Consider the following 26,810-nt stretch of genomic DNA (forward strand, 5'->3'; position numbering starts at 1 on the left):
ACAAGCTTTCTTCTGTTATTGTTCATATCAATTAGAGGTGGATGGTAATTTGAGCTGATGGTGGAGACAGTGCTGAGTGATTTAGTGCTGATGTTGTGGGTGTATGGGGGGCAATTAGTGCCGCAACAAAGTCCATCTTTTGTTCAGCTAGTTTGTGGCAGCATGTGGAGCTCAGAAACATTCCTCAGTGTTTTTTCTTCCTGTCTTGGCTGTTTTGGGAGGCAGTGCACCATGTAGATAACCACAGTTATCTAAGGTCCACACACTGCTTTGACCTCTGGAATCATGCACTGAGTTCTTGCTTGGTAAATTTGTAACAAGAGAGATACTTTGTAGTATAACTATATTCAATAAAATTCATATTTGTGGTTCATCTAATTGGAGGGTCAGCTGGGACTTTATTAAAAACATTCAGTTAGAAGATAATATTGTCAGGGTTTTTTTTTTTATATATATTTTGGGGCCTTTTTTAGCCTTTGTCATAACAGGACAGTTGAGAATACAGGAAAGCTCAGAGAGACCAGGGGAATTTAAACCAGGACCTCTGTGGGTCGCGTGCTGTGCTCATACATCTATATCAGACTTTGTTTTTAGATTTGAATAAAGTGAATTGTGAAAATTGACAAATGCCTAATAAACAATAACTCAGTAACTTGATGAAACAAAGCTGGTCAACTGTTGGGTTTGCCTGCTGATTTATTAGGCAAGAACCTCCTTAGTGTACATTTGGAATGGACCACTAATCCCAAGACCAACTTTTCTCTAGCAGATCATGCAAAGCCCATTTCATCCAGCTCAGTTAGGCACATGTGAACCTGGGATTGTTGTGAGGGGCATTACCAATGAGCTAAACTCACTTAATTTTATTTCTATAAATGTATTAACGTGGCCCTCTACAACAGTCCTAGTTTTTCATGTGGCCCCTTGGGAAAACTAATTGCCCCATGTGGAGTAGCATCTCCGTTAATTGCAGCAGGTCTGGGGTCATTTTGCCAGTATGTCCAATACTCGAGTTGATCAGGATAGACCAGAGCATACTTCTTTCATATTACCTTGTGTTAGTTCAGAAGGTTATTTAAAAAAATTGTTACATTTTTTATTTTTTTAATGCAAATTTTATAAATTTAACATACTAATTTTAAACTAATTATCTTAGGTCCAGTTACTTTTAGTGCTGTTCAGGATGCCATGGTGGGAAAGAACAATTAACTAAAATCTTAACTGATGTGCATCACAATGCTTCCAGTCTTTGTGTCTTCTCTTTAGATGTGTTCAGGCCCTCCCCAGATTGCTTGTACTTTATTTTCTCCTTTTATTGAATTTGTACAGGTTCCTGTTGGATCTGGTCCAAAATTATGCACTCACAAAGTCCAAAACGGGAAATCTGCCAGAAACTTAAATTCACATGACACCTTGTATTAAAGACGCTTTAGAAAACTATACAAAAACCAGCAGACTGCATCTCATCTCCAGGTATAAATTTAACATTGCATATCTACCTTGTGCATATAACCAACAGTCTCCACCAAGAAGCTGAGAGAGCATTCATGTGCACGAGAGCTCATTTTGAAAAAGAAAGAAGCCACTTGCTGCTGCTCATAAAGGTTTATTGTCAGTAATAACCGAAAGTGACTCAGACGAGTGTGTCAACATTTTCATAAACTCAGAGCTTCTCTTGATTATAGTCGCAGTGTTTAGAGAGATCTGGCTGAGCAAACAAAACTGAAGCTTTAAAAGTGGGCAAAGGCACAAAAGTAGGCTTTTGAAAATGAGAGGGACCTGTCCCCCCATCCCTGTTAGAAATTATACCTTTGTCTTGGATCGTGCTTCCTCTTCAGACCAGAGCGTGCAAGAACACACCAACACATTCCATTTTTAAATGAAGTGCTAATTTTAGTCTGACAAGCTCTCTTATGGCTGCGGTGCTGCTGCTTGCTGCTTGCTGCTTTTCTTTGGCATGAATGACTCCTCATACACGGGCAGCATTCCAGCACTCAAACCTGCTTGTGCCCTCTCCACCTTCTTTGTCGGAACTGCAGAGAGGGCCGCTGGACGCCCATCAGTGGAATGGCTTAGATAATGACTTATTGATAGGAAAGGATGCTGGGTGCCCTGTGCATATTAGCATGACGCCAGCTGGTCGCGGTGCTGCTGCTGCTGCTTTCATCACCCAGAGCATTGCTAATGTAATTACCTGTGGATGGTCTGCATACGAAGGTAGCTTTGATGTTATTATCTGTTTCTATAATATTGTGTCATGCAGTGTTATGGTGGTATGGTTAGATCTCCCCCACCCCCCACCAATTTTTTTAAAATAGACATCGACTGCATGTAATCTAAGACAAAAGCAAGGTGTCATATGTTATATGTCACCAAATAAATAAGTTACAAATAAAAAAAATTGGTCAGTATAATGATTTAATTTACATTGTTTATCAGTGTTTATCAATCTTTAGAGTACTTAAAAGTGAAACTGATGATTCTGCAATATCATGACATTGTATATCTGGACAGATTTATTCCTCTTTGATGCTTTATGTCTCATAATGATAACCGAGGCTCAGTAAAGCATAAACGTGGAGTGTTCCCACATGTTACGCAGCTGACATCTTTGTACTATACTCTGAGATGAAAAATGTCTCAAACTGGGCCAAAGAAATAATTCTGGCATATCAAGGGAGCTTGAGAGAGGGGAAGGAGGGGAGGTTCCCAGCATGTCCACATATGACAGGCCTTTACCCACGGCTGGCCGACGCAGCGACATTGTGCGCCTGTCATAGCTGCCCTTCAACAGCAGATGAAGCTGTCAGCAGGACGATGACTTTATTCTGACAGCTGCTCCACCCTCTCTCTTCAGAGCGTTGCAAATAAATATGTTGGGTTTCAAAGCTGCCAAGGCAGACGTTGGACAGTGGGTCAGGGGGCCAAACGCAGAGCAAAAGCATTCCCTTCCCCTCGTAACCTGTTCTCAATGAGCTTGGTCACCTCTCCAGGGCACCCATTCAGCGTGAGCCATCCAAAGGGCCCCAGGGCCCCAGATCTCACACACTGCCTACCGAGAGAGTCCTGTGAGCCTCTCTCTCTTTTCTCTCTCTGTGCATCACTCTGTTTGCCACAGCAGAGTGCCAAAAATATCCTCCACCGAGAGAAATCAAGAGTGTACCAAACAGTTCAAACCATTCATGACAGAGTGTGAGTCAGTCTGATGAAGATGAAATGACTTCTCCTCAGTCAATCAGGGTGAAAAGAAATATTTATTCAAAACGTTTCCCTTGACGATAAAGTCAAAATGTCATAATAGGGGCAACATACAGGTAAGATAGAAATGCTGTTTTGTGTTCTGCTGCTTGAATGGAGTTGACAGACCATCTGCTGTATGGGACCTTCTGAATTTTTCGCCACTCTTCTCCTTTTTGTTTTTTTTTTTTGCTTGAATATAATGATCATCATCTTGTCAGCTCGCTTCGTTGTGTCGAGCTGTTTTGTAAAACTGTTCACGCTTATATTTACATTTAGAACAGCTTCATATTGTTTGTATTACATCATAAAAGTTTGCTATAGTTACGTCCAGCTCATTTTTTTATTTCTAAAAACTGAACTATAGCTTGAGGCCTTTTTAAAATATTTTTAAATATAATATTTTTAAATATAGGCCCCTAAAATATTTGGGGCTTGCAGCTGCCTTCGTCCAGCTTCTACAATCAACTGAATATCTTTGCTTTTTATAGACTTTTGGTTAAACAGAACAAGAAGTTTCATGATGTTACTTTTGGAATATAATCAGCAGTTTTAAAGGAATTTTTTGAGTATATGGTTTATAAAATAAGAGGAAAAATTCAGCAGGTTAATCAATAATCGTCAGTATCAAAGTTAAAAAATAAAAAATTTCCCCTTTAAATATGTTTCCATCAAATTATTGAGCTCTCAAAGTAGGTCAGACTCTAGCTTTTTAAGTGTCTGTAATAAATGCTTATACATTATGATGAAGGAAAAATTTAGTGCAGTTTTTTCTTAAATGTAAACATCCCAAGACTAAATTCCCTGACTGCAAGAACCCAACATTTAAGTTTGTTTTCTCTACAACACCTTCCTTCAACAAAGAGATGGATCAAAATCCAGCACAACCAATCCCAGTGATTCCCACTGCGTCCTTTGCTTTAGGTATAAACCACATTCCAAGCGCAAAGGTTAACGATATGTAAGCAATATTTCAAGTTTTAAATATTTGAAATCTTACAGATGTTGGAAAGAACAAGAATTCTGTCAGAGGTAAAAAAATCAAATTCCGGAACCTTCCAATTTAAGAGTGTTACATTTCACTTTCTCTATTGTTATATAACAGATTATACCCCCCCAATCACCATTGCATAACATATCTAAAATGCAAGAACCCTCTCTGCATGCAGTCACATGCAAAACTGATGATAGTTTATTGATTAAGATTTAATTCATTAATTTAAATCGTGTGTGTGTCTGACATTAAGACTTTGTTGGCAATACCTAGAAAACCACTATAAATGAAAAGTTACCTATGGGACTCTAAATGTACTTTAAACACAAACGATCAATGAAGACTTTGCAAACACAAAATTAATCTGCAGTTTTCTGACTTTTTAAACTTTTTACATTTTCACATTTTTAAACTTAAACTCTTTGTGTGTCATGTTTTAACTATAACGCATACTGTTGTTAAAGTAACCCTGACAGCACATTAAATAAGGCCTATACCAAGCTAATGTAATGTGCGTTAACTACGTAATGGAATTACATAGCTCAGCTCAGAGGACTAATGCATCAACTGGCACTGCAAAGATGCAACATGTGAGTCTTGAGCTAATCTGTCTCACTCAAGTGACCATTATCCTCTCTGGGTTCTCTTACACTGCAAGTGCGTGTACAAGTCGAATGTGTTTACTCATGAAACCAGCTACTTTCACGTTTCTCAAAAAGCCATGTTTAAACAATGTTTATTCAAACCAATAATTATGTCAAGAGGCCACTTTCATGAGAAAATCGTACTGTAACATTAACATTTACAAGTTTTTTTCTCTACCCATCCCCCATATGGACATGTCTAATACACACTATAGACTCATACCCTTTGAAATAATGGATAACTTTTTTGAGTTAACATAGGGAACAAATCCAGCAACAATCAGACAGTTTTGTCTTCCAAAATTGTGAATGATAAACCGGTGGTAAAACATTTTGTCTACATTTCATTGAACTGAAACTGGATAAAGACTTCATATAATCTTACGAGCAATGGATACAGAACATGGCAGGGTGCAAAAACATTTGTATTAAAACAAGCAAGATTTTAGGAATTCCAATGATTTCATAATCCGCTGTCATCCAATTTCCTAGATCAGCAGATTACAAACAAACAGCAGTCAGGAGATCAAGAGGTCAAAGGTCACAGCACACGGACAATATTCCAGTGACCCGTGAATGATGATTAAGAAGTTCTAAGAGAGAAATCAAAGTTCTCTTATCTTTGTTAACAGCCATACAACATACTATAGGCAGAAGGAAAAGCATGGGAGGGATGTATAGCAGTATTTAACAAATTATCAATGTTTAATTACGTAGCTTTATGTAGCTAGTGAGTTGTCAGGCACACAGATAATAATATGAATAATAAAATAAAAATAAATAACTGAAATAATAAGATTATTAGACTCCTCTTGGGGAAGCAAATGCGTTTAGCACAGGACAGGTGTTAAAAACAGAGAAGTTAATTATCAGGCAGCGCCTTGTCTCAAAATCTATGGACTTCTATTTGGTGTACTTTTTTCTGAAGCTTTCAACAAAGCGCTATATGTGAAGTACATAACATTTAAAGAATGCTGAATGACATACAAATGTAGACAATTGAGATGACTGGGGAATTTATACTCAGGTGCCTTATTGTTGATGGTGCTGTGCGCAGTGTGAGCAGTAGCGAGTTGTTAAAGCACTTTTGACTCATCACCATAGGAATGATCGAAGCCTCTATGACCAGCTTGTAGACATGTCTAAAATGTGCAGTGCTGTAAAAGTGTTCTCAGCTTTGTTTTGAATTTTCACAATTTTGAAACAATAATCGCTATAGTGGACCATCTACCTGCGTCTTATCCTATCCCTAGCATCCTCCGCTGCCACACCAACCTTCTGCATGTCCCAGCGCAATTTTAATGAAAAAATGCTATTTTTGTCAAAATGCCAACATGCCTGATGTGTGCTTGAGATGCCAGATAAATAGGATATTTTAGATATATCTGATTGCGTTAAATGTGTGTGTTTATGGGTATGTAAACATTTTTCAATAAAACAGGAAAAACAGTAGGTACTTTCTTGTTAGCGTAGGCAGCATGTAGGCATGTTATGTAATTGCTCAGATCTGTCATTCATACTATATGATATGTCTTTCCTTTTTAAGACTGAGCTTTATGATTATTCTTGATTCTGCAATGTCATTATCACAGATATAGATCTATATTTTACAGATTGGACTGTGCGTTCAGCAGTGTGGCATGTATTTTGTTTATGCAGTTCTAGTTCAAAAGAAACAAAGTACATGTGAAGTGTATTTACTTTACTTGGTTATTTCTAAGGCACTGTACTCCCTCAGTGAAAACAGCTGAAAATGATGCTAAGAAAGCAATTAACCAAAATAGTGAAGTTGCAGCCCAGCCAGCAAACCAATGATCTCACTAAAGCTTTGTAAAGCTCAGAGGATCTGCTTAATGCAACTATTTCTACACTGACATACATTTTTTTTACACTATTAATTAAAGCTGCTGTAGCTGAATATTTCCTTCATCACTCTCGACGTAAAACAGTTCGTCTTTATTGTTATTTCATCTCTTCTGTACAACCTTGCGAGGCTGAACTATGCAGACTGGAAAAATCTGAGAGACAAAACAAAATTGAGATATTTGAAGTTTCCTGATCCTATGTAAATCCTCTAAGACTTTCATTTGTGTTTGGCTTCGTCTTTGTGCCATAATATCTGCTTTCTTCATCCCAGTATGATTTTTTCTTTTGCCCCTGTTGCCTTTCCAGTAAGAAGGAAAAAAAAAAACTTTTTAAAAGGAAGATTTGCATGTTAATGGATCTTAGCAACAGCAGAGGCCCTCTCAGCACTGTGCTTTTCAGTTTCCCATGCTCTGCTGCAACAGTACATAATAAAAACAAACAAAAAAAGTAGTATTTCACATGGCCCTAAAATTTCTTCTGCCCTCAGTCAGATTAAAACCCATTCCAGGAAGCTTGTTTGGATCGGGTTGTAAAAAGAGATCACTGATAGCAATGTATTAGTGGAGGATTAACATGACTTTCACCCTGGTTTCTGTGCACAATAAAGCTTTAATCTAGGCTCTGCTTATGAGGCAGGGCCGCCGGTTGGGCCAATGAGACGCTGCCGTGTCTGCAGAATATCCCCGCGCATGGGTGTTTCCTGTGGTGGCGGAGGTGCTGGGGCTGGGCCTGGCAGCAGACTGCGGTGACAGACGCGCCCCTGGGATTCCACCTGTCAGCCACACAGGCACTAATCGACAGGCTTCCTATAAGCTGAACTCTCTGTCACCTCTCTGTCAAATCTTCATCATCTCATTCGTCTGATGACTTCCCTCTGCCCACCCCCATCCTCTTCTTATCCAACGCAAACTCCGCCCATCCGCCTGCCTGCATAAAACACACCAACACCAATCCTCCATGCCTGCTGCTCCCAAACAACATTCAGTCTCATGTGTAAAAATAAAGAAAATTGGTTTCTTTTTGCTTTAAGGAATAATTCAAAATCTTCTATGCAGCTTCTTATTAAAACAAACCCCGTGAATCCCGCCCCTCCCTCCACATCCCTGCCTTTCAGCTTTAATGTGACAGAGGTGGGCTTTAATGTTCGGTAGTAATTGGGTGGGAGAGGGAGAGACTGTTTGGGAGGAGGAGGAGGAGGAAGGGTCATGGTCAGGTTTCTCATGGAGGTTATTCTGCATCTGTCTCTTAGCAACGACAGACCGCTCTTTGTACAGTCCTTGAGTTGATTGGTGTGTGTGTGTGTGTGTGTATTTTTTTTCCCTCCTTGGTCGCTGAAATGTTTTGCGAGGGGGGCTCCTCAGCAGACAGGCTTCCTCGCATATTCAGTGCTTTTAAGATTTTGTTTCCATGAGCGTCAGATGGGCTCGCTGAGGCGTGGCGCTTGCTGTATCTTCACCTCCACGGGTTTACATTTGCATTTCTCAAGTAAGGGTGAAAAAAAAAGGACAGAAATTGAATTTTTTCAGTGAGCATTTGAGACCAATGCTCCTTTAATGATGATTGTGCTGTGAATTTTAATAACCTTTGCTGACATAAGTTTTGGCAAACGGTGTTAAATGATATGGCTGCACCGCTAAAGTTTGATGGTTTGATGTTGTCATGTCTGCCTTCTCTTTAGCTGGTATAAGGTGAAAGGGCAGACTGGGGTCAAAGGTCATTGAATGGATCCAGGGGAACCTCTTGAATCATGCCATCAGCTTCAAGGCATCTGAGCAGGGAGCTGGAGTGGCATGATGTCAGTCTGAACAGGATTAGTAGGGCAATTCGGGGACAAGGAAAGGAAATAAGGAGGAAAGCCAGAACTTAGCCTCTTCTTCCCACAGCTTAGGTTTGCCCACAGATAAACAAATGAGTACAGTAAGCGAAGTTCACCCATTTCCATGTGTAGAAGCACAAAATGATGACAAAACTGTGCTTTAGTTTGACCTAATTTACTGACCAGAGGGAAGAAACATATCTGCATCAAGGCGTTTTTCACAGTATAACGTATTTCTGGGACTTTATTACAAACAAAAGTAGCAGAAATTCAAAACTGCCGCTTTTGATCACTTGCAAAAGATTTAAAAATATGTTTCTTTGATCCGACGGGGCTTCCGTGTTAAATGTGTCCCAGAAACTTCGCTTTTGAACAGCTTTTCCGCGCAAAATGTGAAACTTGTTCTCAGATGTTTCAGGTCCCTTTAATGCCAGTTTCCAGACAGATGGAGCCCCATTTCGGAAACAAACGTGCTTTTAAGTCTTCCGATCACACTTAATCTCTGTACCAAGCCAATGGACTCTTTACTGATTTGTACAATCATTTATGTTCTGTTAGCGCACTGTATGGGAAGACGTTTGTATTTAGTATTAAACACCTTGCTCTCAGTAGAATATAAAAATGTCCTCAGAAAAGAGGAACTGTTTACCTTCACTCTGAGTCTCTTTGACGGTATCAAATGCAGCCACTGTATGTACGCTGAAAACAACTCTTTCCTCAACGGGACAAAGTTCAAGGCTGCGGTTCTTTAAAATGCTTCACAATAAAAGCACAAAGTTACACTAAATATTAGGGGAAAAAAAGATATATCTCTTACAGAAAATAAGATAAAAAGCTCAGACGCCCATAAATAAATAAATAAATAAATAAAATGAACGACTGTAAATATACAGTAAATATGAAAGATCGATTAAAAGACCAAGCTTCCTTTACTCGCACATAAACCCTGCCTCACTGTGGGAGCGTTTGTTTGTTTGTTTCTTTTTCTTGTTGTTTTCCTGCTCTGAAACTTCTTCTGCTCCCTTTTTCGTTTCATCTAGTATTTTGCTTTGTTGTTTACAGCAAAGGTGCGTTATCACAAATACACAATTTTTTTTTTTTTATTAGGATATTTTTCACAAAGAGAATTTTAAGCAGACACGTTCAAAAGTCTTGTATTTTATTTTCACATTATTCTTAAAATAAAATTTAAGGAATGGTCAAAATTGTTTTGTTTTTATGTGGCTAAAAAAGTCGGTGGAAGTTGATTTGAGAACTGAAGGTTTTAATGTGAAATTTTAACATAAATTTGTAGAGGATATAGCGGAACGTTATAAAGTGTGCTGTAAAACTTGTCAACATATTCACCTGTAAACATTTTAAATGCACAGGGATATCAGTTATTAACTGGGCTCCGTTTCAAGAAATATTTGAATTATCAAAACATTCCAATAGTTAATTTAAGTGTCGCAGTTTCTTCTTAATTTAAGCGGCTCTATGACGATTTTTAGACGTTTCCCGTTCGGCGTAAGAACCCACTGGAGTCCCACAGTAAACGGTTCAATTCAACCAAAGCAGAGAGATATAAAATAATTTTTTTAGGAATCCAACAGAAAGGCGCATTTCATAATATATTGACTGCTTTCCGTTTTTCAAAGTAAAACCACTTTAAAGGTGCATTTAAAGGTGCATTGCCACCAAAGAAGAAGAGGGGGAAAAAATACAAAACTGAATATATTAATTGTTTGTTTCTGGCGAGAAAACACAGGCGACAAATCTTCTTTAAAAGAAATAATATTTTAAATATTTTCTGGATTTCTATAATATTAATAATATATCGATATTATATAAAAGTTAAGAGATAAATTTAAATGTTTAACTTATAAAATTCAAAACAACATGGTAGCTTTGAAAGTGAAATTTAAAATAAGAATCCCTTCGAACTCATAGTTGATTTGAAAGATAATTGATAATTAATTTAAAGTGCCTTTCTTTAGAAAATAAAGTTGTGTTTTATACTTTTATTAAATCAATTTTGTCCACCAGACGTTCTAAAAAAAATAAAATTAAATAAAATGTGAAAGGAAAAGTCAGTCTTGGTCTTTTCTTTAAATAACACAGAGCGGGTGGAAAACTTGCAACAATACAGTTTTTTAATCTTTTTATCTTTTATGCACATTGAGTTACCGCGTGTTTAAATGTACCATATAAGAAACAGTATGTACGTGTATATGAAATTATCGATTATTCCAACAACCGGGAAATACATGAGATGTTATGCAATTTATTTTTCTTCGCTTCTTAAATCTTGTTTTTCTGGAAACTATTTGGTTAGACATGTTTTTAACATATATATATATATATACTCAGTTTCAGAACTTTCTAACAGCGTCCACATCTTGATTTTTTTTTTTTTAAATCAAGCATTTCAGGAGGTTTCTATTCAAGAAGAACTGCGCAAAAGCTTCGTGAACTACATTAATCACAGCACCGCGCAGGAACCCGGACAACAGGTAGGTCAGTGTTATTTCATTTGTTCAGTAAGCTATTTATAAGCATCTGCGCTGCATTTCTTAAAAAGCTATAAACACTCCGACAGTAATGCTTCCTGAGGGCTTGAGCATCATGGTTCACTAGTTACTTCTCACTTGACGTTGAGTATTAATATTTAAAAAAAAAAAAAAAGATCTCAAGCGATATGACTGGCTGCACGCTTTCATCCTCGAAAGCTGATTGGCTAGGTACAAACCACGCTGCGTGATAACTGATCCAGCTCCTGTGCTCGTAGAAAACAGCAGAGAGATGTTTCCCCCCCTTATTTATTACTCCGGTCAAGAAAAAAGGCAAAAACGTGGCCGCGAAGGAAAGTCCATTTGAGTATTTTCGCGTATTGATCTCAGGCTGAACTCATTTTTCCACCACCACATAAAGCTTGGATACTCTTTTCTCATTACCGTCTCTTTGGAGCTGTATGTGTGTGGGAAAATGCTCCATTGTTTTATGTTGGCCCTTTGGCCCAGAACACCCAGGGGCCAACGGGCACCCAGCTTCGGCCTCCTCAGGGTAAACTGTAGTGACAGAGCACGCAGGGCCCCCTCATTAGCTCTGTGTCCATTAGAAGCAAAGAAGCTGAAATAATCCTCTCTGTCCTCCTCAATCTGGCACCACAGTCACGGCTTTAACTCCATTTTCATTCTCTTATGAACAGTTTAACCAGCTTTTTTTTTTTTTTTTTTTTTTAAACTAATAGAAGATTTAATAGCAAATAGAGCTGTCAGCAGGTACTACTGACAAGTTGGAAAAGCAGCTTTACCTTATTTGAAGACAGACTTTTATTGTAGCATTCTAAAAAGAAAATGTGTTTATATCATACAGTTTTCTTTTGCATGTGTGGATGTACTGATACATGCAGCCATACAAGATCATACTAGGTTTTGTCTTAATAGTTAATTTAAAACTATCAATAAGTTATATATATATATATATAAAAAAAAAAGCACAGCTACAGGCTACAATCTGCAAGCTACAAGAAAAGGATGTAACGTGACACTCTTTGTTCCCTCCCTTTAGGTGTTTTCTTAAGTTGTAAAGATGTTAAAACTGAGTGATCAAGCCCAATATAAGATAAGTGCAGGAGAGAAGTTAACTGTTTTCCTGCAGGTTGTTAAATAAGGCAAATGTAAATACAACCTGACATTCACATAAAGCTATCACTGTCAGTGGAAGCAATTAGTTTGATTAAAACGCCCAATTAGTGACAATGTTATAGTAAGAAATGGGCTCCAGAACACCAGACAGACTCCACTTGGCTTACGTTTGCTTACTCCATTGCAGCACAAAAAAATCAAAATTATAACGGATGCGCTCCCTTGTGTAAACACACTTGATTCCTGTTGGAAGGTGACAAACATGAACACTGTTGAGCTGAAATGACGAAATAAAGCAAATACACTTTATTTATAAATCTTGAGTTATAATTTAATACGGTACCAATATGTTAACCAATATGCTTTCACAGTACATCAGAGTGGTTGTCAAAAAGAAGTAAACACAAATACACTCACACACACACACACACCCACACACACACACACATGCACATACACTCTAAATTCAGCAATACCCTGCAGTGGTCTGTTGTGCCATTAAGTGGCCTGGGCTCATTAATGCATGAGTTATACTGAAATAAATTTGTTTCTTGGCCTGGGAAATTAAGAGATTGTAGTTATTATAGACCCAGTGCTCTTAAAAATCTCTGAGGAAGTCAGTGTAAAAGTCCAGGAAACATAAATTCATTAGAAGTATTTGGTAATGCATTTGTCCTTAATCTCGTAGTGTCATTCGTGTTCTTCTTACCTGTCACGGGGGAATATGATTTGGACTTTAACCCCTCTAAATATAAAAAAACATTGGATTAAGCTATCCAACAGTCAGCTCACCGCCATGATTAGCCTCTCAGTTCAGATGAGAAAAAACCAGATGAAGTGTGACAAAAATCCGGGAGAGATAAATTGCTTTGAAAAAGGATTTTAAAGAGTTTAACTGGAACATTATGGCAAAAGGGAAATAATCGTATTAGCCAAGAGATGACTAACGCTTGGCGCAACCGAACACTGAGCATGAGAAGTGCAGTTCTGAAATGTTTTTGCTGTTCTCATTCTTTGCATGTCAATAAGAAAACCAGAATAAGAAAACAAAGTAACTAAAACAAAGCATCAATCTCACCTTTCTGTCTCTATGCAACCGAGCAAAAAGGTTGAAGTCAGAAGAAGTCGGGTTTCAAACAATCATATTAAATCTTTCTGAAATGTTCCTTTAGTCCAAAGTGCTATGTCTGGAAGGTATGAAAACAACAACAACAACAACAAAAAAACAGATCAACACAAGACGATCCCTGCAGTTTTCTCACTAGCTGGGGTAAAAATATGTAAAACATTAAAAAAAAAAGAAAAAGGAAAAAAAAAAGAAAACAAAAAGGATCCAAAACATAATTTACAAGCACGATAAATATACACACAGGTCCAATAAATATTGTTTGTTATCCCAAAAACCATAGACTGTGAGAGGTCACCACACTGCAAAAAGATGTCCATCTTAACCAGTCATTTCGTTTAATGACATTAGTTCCCTTTAAACAAGTGAAAATTTCTGCCAGTGCGGTCAGATCATTTCGTCGTTGGTAGATTTCCTGTATTTTATGGAGCCCTCTAAAAGTGCAGGGCCATAATGGAAAATAAGGCAGCTAATACATCCGGTATGATGTAAAAAGCAAATTAAATTACATTTTTACCCTTAAGATACTTTAGAGAATTTAATTTCACTGGCAGTTTTTTCTCTTGTTTAAATCAACAGAGATTTTACTATTTGAAATGACTTGATTTGAAAAGTGGGACCCTTCCTGACCTTAGTAGCACCACAGCAGCTTTTATTCTCTATTGAATAGCCATGTAAGGCCAGTTGAAGCTGCTACCAGAAAGCAGCATGTCCCTTATCAGAGTTTCTATGGGCGTTTTCCCCACCAGACGGACGAAGAAAAGCTGCTCTATGACAGAAGAAGAGACGCTGCGGAGGGAAGGCAAGCGAAGCAGCAGCTTCCCAAACCTGTTAGGCTGGTTGGGATACTGGCTCCTCACATACTCCTCTAAAGCACACTGCGATTTCTCCTGGAGACCCTCCACATGGGCCACATCTGATAGACCACAAGCATCTACAGAGAGAATGTAACACAGAAACAAATAGGCAGAAGAGAAGAAGTCAAGACCAGTGGTTCAACTGGACATCTGAAAAATACTGGTACAGTCTGAATGTGGAGTTAGATGAAAAGTTACAGTGATCGAAAGTCAAAAAAGCACCAGAAAAAACAAAAATCTGTAGGTATTACTATTTACTGATATTATTTAAATCCCTGGGTAAGACATTAAAGAAGAGGTCAGGGCAACAGAATGCCGAATATTAGTGGACGCATTTAAATATTTTATTACTTTGTAAACAGATTTGAGTGAACCTCACTAAGATGGTATCAGAACCATCAACACAGAACACCCAATAAACTAGTTAGTCAGACATGGTTGGGAAAATGTAGAGGTTTAAAAATGTCAAATGGATACTGTAAGAGCGCAGTGGCAGGTTGAAAATAAAACATATAGGCAAATAGTTGAGGTTTGTCAATCTGATGCCATCTGGGATCAACAATGGTGCCAGTGCTCTCATCCAATCAAAAAAAAGAATACCCAGGGCCCAGAAAAAAGGAAGGAAGCACGGCAAGAGCATTGATTGTTCTGAATAATTTGCATTTCAACGCACACCAGACTCTTCTGTCTATACTGTAAAACTGCAGGCCAGCTGGAAACAGGGGTTAAAGCAGGACTGTCCCAGTTTAAAAGGCACGTGCTCACATGTGCTCACATGTGCTCACGGGGACTAAAATAGACCAATAGGAAACCTTCTTTTATTTATTTTTTTACTCTGCTGCTACTTGTCCTTTTGAACCCACTCACAATCGAACAACCAAACATCACTCTGTCATCTAAAAGGCTGTGAAGAAACTGGCATACATTTTGCATTGCAAAGTCAACTAATAGTTCCCACTGCTTTATGAACAGTACAAAAAAAGCTTCTTTATGAAGATATTTTCAAATTTAAATATATAAAGAATAAAATGTATTATGCAGTTACATTTACATGCTATGATCGTTTTTAAAACAGTGGCAAGATTTAAATATAAAAATTTTCTTTTTTAAATAAAAAAACCCACTAAATTTTAAGCTTGAAAAAAAAATTTCACTTGAAATTAATATATATATATATATATTTTAAATAAATCACTCTGCTGAGGCACCTTTTATGTGAAGCAGCAGTGGAATATAAATGTTTAACTCAAAGCTCTGTTTTCATTTGCATAACCTATTCAGGAAAGTATTTCATATTTTAAGGGCTGTAAGGATTTGATGCAGTTTTAAGACCATCAAACTCACTCACTCACGCTTCCTCTTCAGTATTATTTTAATGCAGATAAACTGTTGCTTCAAGATCTGACAACTGTATGAGGTCATTTAAGTTCACTATGAATTCTATCAGAGGTAAAGCAGCTGGCTCAGGTTTAAAGGGAGTACTTTTCTAGAGCAAATCCAACATATATGATTTGTATTCCTTTTTTTAATGACCGTTTATAACGATATCAGAGGATCATCAGACTTATGATCATACTAAAATCTGCAAAAAAAATTATTTTATATAGATTTTGCTTTTAAGGTGTTTCAGAGTTTTAATACAAATTATTGATTTTTCTTTTTAGCCCCCCTCCCCCACCCCGAACGCACAGTCACCGAGTGTTATGCAAACTATTATGCCACGAGCAATAAAAAAAAATCTGTAAAATTATTTTTAGAAGATTTTCTGTCGTTTTTTTTTGGAAATATTTATTCCTACGTTTTTCGGGCGATTTTTAAGTAACGTTCTCGTCCGCTCGCATTCATTTTGTTTTCTCTACATTTGGAAAATAATTTATTTAATTAAATTAGGATTTTAATTTTGATAGCGGTTGTTTTCTTCGTGATGGTGGCGGCACAATTCTCCTTCGATTTTAAGCTTGCGTGATTTCGCTAAAATGTCAGCCACAGCGTGTGTGGGGGTGAAAAGGTAAAGTTTACCTGTGGTGAACAGCACGATGGCCTTGATGCAGCTGTACTCCGCCGAATCCACGTGCAGCACCTTCAGCTTCTCCACCTGCTCCTGGAAGACCCGGATGTGGTCCATGAAGGCCACCACCCGGTCAGCAGACATTGGGGATGCGTGGAGACCAGCAGCGGCCAGTAGCGGGGCGGCGTGGACGGGCATGGAGCACTGGGCGGCGTTCAGGACGAACAGTTCGCTCCAGGTGAGGCGAAGAAGGGCCACCTGGTCCGGCACCTGGAGGTCCGGGAAAAAAGGGATGTTGCGGGCCCACTCCACAGCGCTGAAGAGCATCCGAGCCGCCAGCTCGCAGATGTTCTCAATGCCCAGGATGTTGTTGTTCTGCAGGCACTGAGAGCCAAACCTGGAGGTCGGGTAGGGTTCGGCCCGCAGCAGCAGAGAGATGTACCCCGACAGATAGGAGTGGCACTGCAGAGGATCCCCGTTTGTCAGAGCAAACTGGCCGTGATATGACTGGGTTGGTATCCTGCCTCTCTGGACAGCTGTAAGAAAAGAAACGGCAGAAATGCCACATCACGCTAGAAGGCGATTAAAACAACGCAGATGACATTTAAAGAACCCTAAAACTAGACAGCACGCACGGGACGTCATTTACGACAGCGTATGTGAATTAAAATCTCGCGCTTATTTTAGTCAGATTAGGCTGGGATTCCTTTCTAATGTCAGTGGTGAGCTAGCTTATGCTTGGCTGGCTCTTCAGAAGTGGACATGGATAAGTGTTGTGGACAGCTCCTGGAAAGAAATGTCACATTCAGCTCGGTGTTGGGAGATCTGGAGCACAACCTGCAGATAATGGCGTGTGAGATTTCTTTCCTTTTCCCTCTTTTCTTTTTCCCAGCGTGTTTCTGGGTATTCATTAGCGTTGCATTTTTTTTTGTTTCAAATGTATAATTGCTCCAGTTCACAGCCCAGATTACGTTTTCAGTTAATGCGCTCTAATATCATCACGTGAGTAGGCTTATTGTAACTTAATTATTTATTTTTTGGCTGTGAAATCTCTAATAGGCTAAACTTTAATAAACTTCCACATTTAGACAACAAAGCAGTAGGCTTTGTAGGCTTAGTAGGCTAGTGTAGGCTGCGGTCTGGGCCTAGTGCTGTATATGAAAAGCATGCATAATGAATAAGAGCAGACACACATGGTCCGCACGCGCACATCATTTAAAAATGTATTTTACATTTTTATGGCTGCAATTTAAACGAAAAAAAAGGCACTGAAACCAAAGTTAAATATATCTACTGCTGAATGTGAACACCTGACATTTAAAGCATCTGCAGACTCACACTCACCGGGGATGATGGACATAAAGCGGAAGGGGAGCAACAATAGTGCACCTAACATGCTACAGGATGCTAGCGGGAACATCTGTAATAATGTGTAATATTACACACTGAGGTCTACACAATATAAAGCTACAGTACCCGAGACAAAATAAATAATTATACACCCCGTATTTTTTTAAAAAAATATAGACATTATTAAATGAATAAAATATCCCTAGTGTCAAACCCCGGACAAAGGCAACATGTGGCGATGGTAAGGCTCCTGGGTCCACAAAGAAATATGTAAACATAAGCTAGGCTACACATATGTAGCATCCACACAGTATGGGGCAGATATGCGTTCAAACATAAAAGAGTGCTGCATGTGAAAGTGTGATGGACGTGATAGTACCGGTAATAACAGTTTGATGCCAGCGCGTACCTTCTCTCCTCATGCCGACTTTGAGGCATTTCTTGAGGCGACAGTACTGGCACTGGTTGCGGTGGTGCTGGTCTATGGGACAGTTCCTGTTGGCCCTGCAGGTGTAGGTCAGGTTTCTCCTGACGCTGCGTTTAAAGAAGCTCTTACATCCTTCGCATGTGAACTGTCCGTAGTGCTTCCCGCTGGATTTATCCCCGCACACGATGCACTCGATCTGCTGGCTCTGCTGTTTGTCCATGGACAAGGAGGAGGAGGAGGAGGAAGAGGAGGTGCTGTTGTTATTGTTGGTGGTGGTCGCGACGGTGTTGCCGGACGGATTGGGCGGCGGTGCTCCCTGAGGTGCAGCTGCTGTTTGGGGTATTTCCAGAGAAGGCGCCGGGTTCATGTGTCCCGTCAGCTCTCCGGGCAGAGACAGAGGTGCAACCTGGGACACCGGGGAGGAAAGAGTCCCCTGAGAGTCCCCGACCGCCTCGGTGTTTCTCCACGCTACCATCGCCATTTCGACTTTCTCCAAAACTTTTTTTGCGCCCAACTTCGTTTTTACGCGATAATTAACTCACACTTACTGTCGGCATCAATAGCTAATACACAGTCATGGGAAACTGCGGCATTGTTTGACGAAACGAAATATAATTTCAAATAAAATAAATAAAAGAGAGCTCATAGGATAACGGCAGAAAATTAAAACGAGTTCACAAGTGAAGATTGAGCAGTCACCCAGAAGCAGCTGCGGGCGCGGACAAAATCCAAAAAGACAGCTTCATTCAAACCGTCATAGTGCGCTATAGCATCCACAGAGGGGGGGAAATAAAGACGGAGCCATCCACGCAGGGAGGAAACGTTATCCCCAAAATATACAATCTGATCCTTTCTGTTCTGTGTGTCCAGCTTTAAACAGAATGCCGTGCGAGCAGATCCTTCATTAGGGATGGAGTCACGCGACCAGGCTTTCCAGACGCTCCCTGCTCTCCCGATCAGTAAGAAGTTACATTAAAAAGACATCAGGGGGAGAGAGAGAGAGAGAGAGTCAAAGAGGGGGAGTGATGGATGTTGATTTTGACGATGCTTTGCTCCGGGACGGAGGAGGAGAGTGATGCGCCCGCACGTCACCGGCTGTGAATCGGTGACGCGGGTTTGGGGCGGAGTTAACGCGTGGAGAAGCTGGTCTCGGAGCAGCAGTGCGGGGGTTCAGCTGACTTTAAAGAGGGTAAGAGTTCACATCCTCCCTGTTATGTTTTCTGTTTTTTCCCCTCTGTCCAATCGCGCGTTCCCTCTCTCTCTCTCTCTGTCATGTGTGCGCACACGAACGTTTTTTTTTTGTTGTTGTTTTTTTTGTTTTTTTCACTATGACTACTTACTTGCCGCGAATCTGTCGAACCACAGTTTGCATCATATCACCCATAATGTATATTATGAGTACTCATGTTATACTGGTACATAAAGAGGCTGCTTCTGCCCGCGAAGACCCTGAAGGGGCCAATTCAGATCCTAAATGCAGTTATTTGATGCCACCTAGTGTCGTCAGTAAATTACGCAGAAAAATTCCCTTTTTTAGATCCACTTCACTCACAAAAAGAGATAGATTTTAAACATTTCATTTATAAATAATACATTTAATGCTCCTCTCCTCTGCCCTGTCTTAGCTGCAGTCACGTTGTGGACTTTGTAATCACGTAATCATCTACTCACACCAAATGACTAATCAGATAAGAAGACATTTTTAGAAATTACTAAAACCTTTTCTCTTTTTTTTCCTTTCTTTCTTGAGAGAGAAAGTTGACAAGTTAGTTTATGTATGGGTGAGATACATATTGGACTTTTAGCTTTCATCAGTAAACTTGCTAAACATCCTGACTTCCAGTGCAGATCTACTGTAAAAAGATTGTTGTGAAATGCTCAGTATAAACACACAAAAATGATTGTTTTAGCACAGGCTGTAAAATCAATTCTAAATATAAATGAAACAAATCGAATAAATAAACTGATGTTATCCCTCCTCAAATAGCAATAATACAAAGATATATGGGGATTAAATATATTCATGAAAACCAGTGGCTACATGTCTAGCTGAAGAGATGACACCTTCACTTGCGCCTCTGCCCTTTCTGTCTCTCATGTTCATGATCTATTGAATTTCACTCAGAGCAGCTGCATTGGAGTACACGCTACTTGATATCCATAAAGCTACTGCATTTTTCAGAGTAGATTCGGTGACTTTGATTATGGTTTTAAATACAGTGTTGCTGTGTGTCTCCATACAGTTGCATTGTTTAATTTTGGTGTATTTACGTGTAGCACAACCATTCTTTTCATTTGTTGTGGATTTCTCAAATGGAATCAGTCTGATGTCCATGGATGTCTTTGATGGCAAGTCAGTGCCATGTAAAAATGTCTGTATGGCCCTTTCACTGTTGACTCATGCTCCATGAGTCCTGAGGCTGAGTGTGCTGTCACGTTCTTCCAGACGGCCAGAGCTGCAGTCATCCAGCGACTGCTCGCACACAAAACAAGCCTTGCCCCGCCTGCTAACAAAACACACGGCTGATGTCCAATACCAATCAGCAGCGGAAGGTCAAGGCTAAAGTGTTTACCACACTGGATGTGGATGATGCATTCCCTCACACTGTTTATTTCACTGACCTCTCCCCTCCCCCGCTCTGCCTCATGATGGGTCCGGTTAATATTAATCACAGATTTAGGCGTTTACAGATGATAAATCCCTCCTGTTTTTGGTGATCTGGCGCCCTTTATGACTTATCACCAGTGGGGGAGCTGAAAGCGAGCTAATTGGAAACAAAATGAGGGAGAGTTTGGCCAGGAGAGACCTGCTGTGTGGGCAAAACCACCAGGATATGACTGTTTGCAGTGCAGTGGGAGGCAGCTCTGGCTTCCTGCTCAGAAATCTGCAGAAATTTTTCTAATGCAAGCTTGATGTCACTTTACTGAAAATTTGCTCTTATAATTCTGAACATGACAAACATTGGTCAAGCTAAAATCTGAATAAAATATAGTGTGAAGGTGGTTGATGAGTTTATATGACGTGAGAAAACTACGTTCAGCAGTGAGTATGATGAAGCGTATTGTCAAGGAATTACTTGACCAAGAGAGATTTTAGAAAAGCACACATTATAGTCTTCTAGGGATATCCGGTAGTATTCTCAGCTTTGGCAGTGAATGGGTGTGGTGTAAAGTCATTACGGTAACAAGATTAATGGTTGTGAGCTAAAAGTGCACAGTAGCCTTTCAGATCCTGCAGCGGATGTCTTCTGTTTGTGTTTTAGCAGTGACTGTGTGTAAGTGTGCAGATTGCGAAATGTCATGACCTGACCTGGAGGCCATGATGTAGAAACAAACCATTGCAAATCAAATTGTCCAATTTACCTGCAAAATAACAACTCAATATTTGAACTGTATCCACAGCAAAGTGAAATGTGTAGTGTGTGGATGTGGTTGGGTGAGGCAAAATACGTAAATATTTAAAAAATAATCAGAATAAAATAAAAACAAAGGAATTGTGCATGTGGAGAAAAGGTTATGGTCAGCATATAACCAGTCCTAAGTTCAAAAGTGAAATATACATGAGCATCAGCATGATTCCTGGAAAAGAAAGAAACATTTGCCATTTTGTGAGCAGAAAGCAAATTAATTATTACAACAAGCTTCTACCAGTTATTTAATTATGTGGAATAAATGTGCATCCACTTTTATTTGAAAGGGTAGTCCCTATATCCCTGTGATATTTTGATTGTTTAAATACTAATGAAGACTTAATCACAGTTTGTGCCTAACCAGATTTTTCTGAAAAGAAACCTAATCCAGTTACACAAGTTTCAACCTTATATTTATCAAACTTATCAGCAACCTAGAATTTTATATCTGATAACTTACCTCCCCTCTGATGTGGACATCGGGTCAGCTGGAGGCGCAGTCGAAAGATCGCAGCGGTCCCAGATCAGATGTACACACTGGAACACTTTCCCATGTTGCTTGTCTGTGTTTATTGTGCTATGGTGTGTTGATATCTGTGCATTCCTGTATTATCCTTTTGTGTTATACATTTTTTTGTCCTCGCTACCTAGCCTGACCTGTCTCCCCAATGTGATGTTTGTGTATTGTATGTACGGTCGGCAAGGTCCGTCATCTCGGTTGTGGGCAAAAGACCTGCAACTGACAAATAAAGGCTATCTCATCATCTCTCTCTCATCATTACTTACAATCTTGCAAAATAAGCTCAATGTGCTCTTCTTAAAAGAAAACAATTAACACCAAAAAATCATAGTAAGCTCCGGAGAATACAGAGAATATGATCCCTGTGACTCTTCTGACTGCAACTGTGTGGGAAGTGTCTAAAGTGCAAACCTGTCACAATTAGTTTGCTTTAAATTTTATTTTTGAGAATACATCCAACTTTTCTGACACTTGTAAAACACACAGAACAACTTCATCTTGAGTAAAATTTCTAGAAGTTTTAACCTGAATACAGTGGGAATCAAGTTTCTGTGAATAAGCAGATGTACACTAGACATTTACTGAATTTTACATATTAAATTAAACTATAATAAGAAGTGTTAACAACAAAGTTTTACTTATTAAAGCAAGGCATTTAAAAAATGAGCAAAAGTTGATTTTCATGCATTTTACAGTTAAAGAACAAGGACGTTTCTGCTATAGATTGTTGAACCAGAGCAACAATTAATATTAAAATCAGTATCTTACATTATCATTTATAGCAATTGTAATTTTTACAGTAACTAGTGACTAAAACCTTATTGTGTTTATGTCTCTGGTAATAGATGCTGGACAGTAAAGCGAGCCTGTAGGTTGTCATCCTGCTGTGAACCTTGGCAGCCACTGAAACAAAGCTGGTACCTCTTAGGCTCTTTAGCCGGTTCACATCCTGGTCAGAGAGCAACAATAGTTAGTGAGTTAGATTAACACGGCACAGCCTTTGCTTCACCTGTGACCGCTAAACCATCTCTCACCTTTTATTAACCCCAGACAGCTGACCTCTGACTCCTTCAGGCCCACTGCAGAATTCTTCATGAGGTGGATTTCATGCTTGAGAGACACATTGTGCTACAGGTCAGTGTGCAGTTATAACGCACCGCTAACGCTCGTCTCACTCATGAACAGATTCATCCTGGCGAAATGTTGGGATCCTCATTAGGAATTGTACAAAATCCTACTTAACCTTTGACCTCACTCAGACTAGCACTCATTATCTCGTATGAGATTAACCCACATTGCTTTGTAAATGATAGAATCACATTCAACTCAGCTTTGAACTGTAAACAGTTTTGAAACTGATCAAATAAGATAGCATTTTAAACAAGACATATGCTTTAGTCAAACCTTTTAATGTGGACTGCACACATTTCTGACCTGTTTATGCATAAGAGAGCTAAAGATGACTGGATTATTATTGTAACATTTTACAGTATTTTAATATTTAAGCACAAAATTTGAGGCATATTTCCTGGTAGCCTTTCAGTTGATGCTGATAGAGGTCTGTCGAATAAAAGGATCGCATAATTAGTTTGGCAGGTTTGTTTATGCCATTACAAAATATTTTTATTGTCCAGTCTCTAAAGTCATGGATAATGAGGGCAATAATATGATGAGTTTCTTACATTGTTGTGTTTTGTTTTTCAGGTGTTAAGGCCAAATAGGCTGTGCACACCTTAACGTCCGGGTGGAGGCACTAAGTGGTTAATTAAGTGGAATGGAAGAGGATGAAGACATAATTCAAAGTTTACTTTGATGTTTTTGTGCATTTTTATTATTATTTGTTAGGGGTGGGGGAAAAAATCGATACTGTGTAGTATCGTCATATTTTGTTTGCTAATAATGTATCGATACAGGGACAGCAGAAATCGATATTTTGTTACAAAAAAAGTTTTTGTGGACTGGAACATGCTCTGACTTCAGAGCATGTTGATCCTTTTTCTGAGCAAGAATCCTGACATTCCTTCACTGTCCAAATGTGTTTAACTTTTTTTTGGCAGCAATAAACATGACAGTTTACTTATTTTAATTTAAGACACGTTTTATTGTAATTAAGTTTAAAACTTTTTTATTTAATGTAAAATTATATTTTGATTTAATTTACTTTCAAATTCTTCAGTTGCTGAAGGGGCTGCATAGTTTTCATAAACTGCATAGTTCAGAATAGCTATAATTGTACCAGATGGTTGCGTTCAGTTAAGTTGGACTAGACTGTAATACAAACTGTTCAAGTTTGTCAACAATAAATCACTGAAATGAGAGAAAGACTGAGTGTGAGACTTTGATATTAGATAAAATGAATATTGATAAAGTTTACCTTTATGTACAGAATCTGAATATCGCAAAATATTTTTAAAAATTGCAATGATATCATATCGTGCGTTAAGTATTGTGATAATATCATATCGTGGGATGTATGGTGATTCCCACCTCTATTACTTGTGCATCTTAATAATGGATTGGATTTATATAGTGCTTTTCTAGGCACCCAAAGCGCTTTACAATGCCACTATTCATTCACTCTCGCATTCACACACTTAGATCTTAGATTTTTACTCTGTTTCTTTAGCCTAATTAAGCAAATCATATCACATTCATTTCATGGGTTAATAAGTGACAGTCTGAAAGGGCTGCTGCTATGACCCCATGCCACTTGTGGTTAACAGTGCTTTTAGTTACCTTAGGATGTAGGATTGCTTTCGTTTGTTTATTAACAGGGTTGTTTAAAAGTTTGGTACTGATCTTGAGGAAGACTTTACCAGAGGTGAGGTTCAGCTCAACTTAGATTCATTTTTAGAGCTTGATCTAGTTCTGGATCTACACATTTCTGAGATGCTTCTTTAGCAATGTCATCAAATTGCGCATTTTATGTAATTTCGTCACAAAGTGAAATACACCCCCCAATTTTTTAAAAATAATTTTAAATGAAAACATAAGAAACGAATAGAGATCTAAATATCTTTCTGATCCACAGGATCATTTAGCCTCAATGAAGATTCAGTTAAATCTTAAGTCAAACTCTGCTTACCATTTTATAAATTCAAATTGATCTACTTCTGACTTCTGACTTTATTTACCCCATAGTTTTATATGCACAAGTCAACGTTATATACAGTTAAAATTGTGACTGACCATAACAGTGTCGTCAGTAATCTTTTAGTCAGTTTACATCAGAAAACATCTGTGTTAATGAGTAATTACTAAAGCTTTTAACTGTAATGTACAAGAAGCTGAATCACAGTAACTAACAATAAATAGTGAAGTTAAGAAAACAAATATATAGAGAGCAATATTTATGATTAACATAACAAACAATGCAAAAAATATTACAGGTGTGATTTTATTATTATTATTATTATTTATCAGGAAATGAAGAGTTTCAAACACACTCTCTTTTCATGACAGGCTATTTTTTTTTTCAACATGGCATCAAAGAATTAGTTGAGTGTTTTAACAGCTGTCATGTGGCTGGCCATGTGTCATTTATGCTGGTGGTTTTTCTTGGCCTAGTTGGTGAGATGCAGTGATATGCTTAAAATGCAACTGTGAGGCAGGCTGGGAGGATTTGCTGTCTCTAGGAAGTTTCTTTGTGCTTGATCAGTTGATCTGTGGCCACTGCGGGGAGGTAATGCTGGGATGTTTTGATGTACTGGATGCTACATTACTTCAGACGGCAGTGTGAAGGCCAGAAGGGACACGGACAGTTGGGGGCTAAGTGTGAATGAGACAGAAATTTAAAGAAACCAAAGAGTCTTTCTTGGTACTTTCCAAGGTCAGGTGGCATACATGACTATAATTCAGAGAGACTGTGCTTTTGCATCTGTCTGCATCGAAGGAAAAGTTATCGAAAGCAGGCTGAAAGTGTAGTCCTTTAGAAAAAAAGGCATTATGTATTGAAAATTGGATAAAGTATAATGTTTTTAAAAAAAAAATTGGCACTTGAATTGTGAAATGGTGAGATTTTGCAACCACTTTTTTCTGCACCACCCACTTAGCACTGACTTGCTTCTACATTTTCGCAGCTCAAACACACCAGACACAAACCCTCCCTCTCACTTTTCTACAAGAAGACCAAATGTCATTCACAGCAAAGACATTTCTTTTGTCCTTCACAGCACCACATTTCCTCAGACTGAGAACACTGTCCGGTATTTTGATTGATCATGTATTTGTATCTATTCATAGAGGCCAGATTCATCATTCCAATTTGTCAAGTTGCTGGTGTGCCAAGTTAATTATGTGCAGGAAAGCCAGAAAAAAGAGGACAGCCTCCTGTTTAGACTCATCTGAGGTTTCCCTACCTCACCTCGTCTCCAAACGAGCAGCCAAAGCTTCACTGGGCTGCTGGAGCTGTTTGGCACCATGGGTAATTAGTGTGATGAATGCTTTAGCGGAACAAATAGTGGCAGTCGGCTGTCTCGCTCATCGTGTGGCTGTGCTGTCATAGCTCTGGGGCTGCGAGCTCATCAGGGTAATGGATGATTCTGCAACAGAGCCATCCCTCAAACAACAGCGCCACCACTGAGCAGGAAACGGGCCTCTTTTTTTAGTCGACAAAAAAAACCCTTGAGTCTTGAAGGCGTCTATGCTGAATATGGATGTCAAGTGCTTATTAGAAGGTTACCAACAACCAGTAACAGTTAAATCTGGAAAAATGAAATTGAAGTATCTCGTGAGGTATAATCGGGTGAAATGTAAAAGAATAGCCCAGTGCATTATTCTAAATATGTATTTTTTCTCTCTAAATAGGGCTAAATATATGGATATTCAAACATCTTACTAATCCTCTGTGGGATTCTGTCCTATGCCTGGGCTGTAGAGCTGTCGCCGTAGAAATGATGGATCACATTATTAGATTAGGGGAAAGCAAGG

At 38.9% G+C, this 26,810-nt stretch overlaps 1 protein-coding gene and 1 long non-coding RNA gene across 2 annotated transcripts; one reads left to right on the forward strand and one right to left on the reverse strand.

Moving 5' to 3' along the window:
- Window positions 1–12,507: 12,507 nt before the first annotated feature.
- On the reverse strand, window positions 12,508–19,004 carry LOC102786389 (COUP transcription factor 2-like). Its single transcript, XM_006779712.3, has 3 exons — window positions 17,934–19,004; window positions 16,186–16,710; window positions 12,508–14,243 (listed from the first exon to the last, which is right to left on the reverse strand). The coding sequence occupies exons 1-3, from the start codon at window positions 18,430–18,432 to the stop codon at window positions 13,969–13,971; spliced, it is 1,299 nt and encodes a 432-aa protein (XP_006779775.1). The 5' UTR covers window positions 18,433–19,004; the 3' UTR covers window positions 12,508–13,968.
- LOC148106279 (uncharacterized) lies at window positions 18,664–23,672 on the forward strand. The gene is made up of 3 exons (XR_015719389.1): window positions 18,664–19,140; window positions 22,932–23,015; window positions 23,586–23,672. It is a non-coding gene; the product is annotated as an uncharacterized LOC148106279 (long non-coding RNA).
- The last annotated feature ends 3,138 nt before the right edge of the window (window positions 23,673–26,810 follow it).

The sequence above is a fragment of the Neolamprologus brichardi genome, chromosome 1, assembly GCF_056152115.1.
Source record: "Neolamprologus brichardi isolate AB-2024 chromosome 1, ASM5615211v1, whole genome shotgun sequence".
Lineage (NCBI taxonomy): Eukaryota > Metazoa > Chordata > Actinopteri > Cichliformes > Cichlidae > Neolamprologus > Neolamprologus brichardi.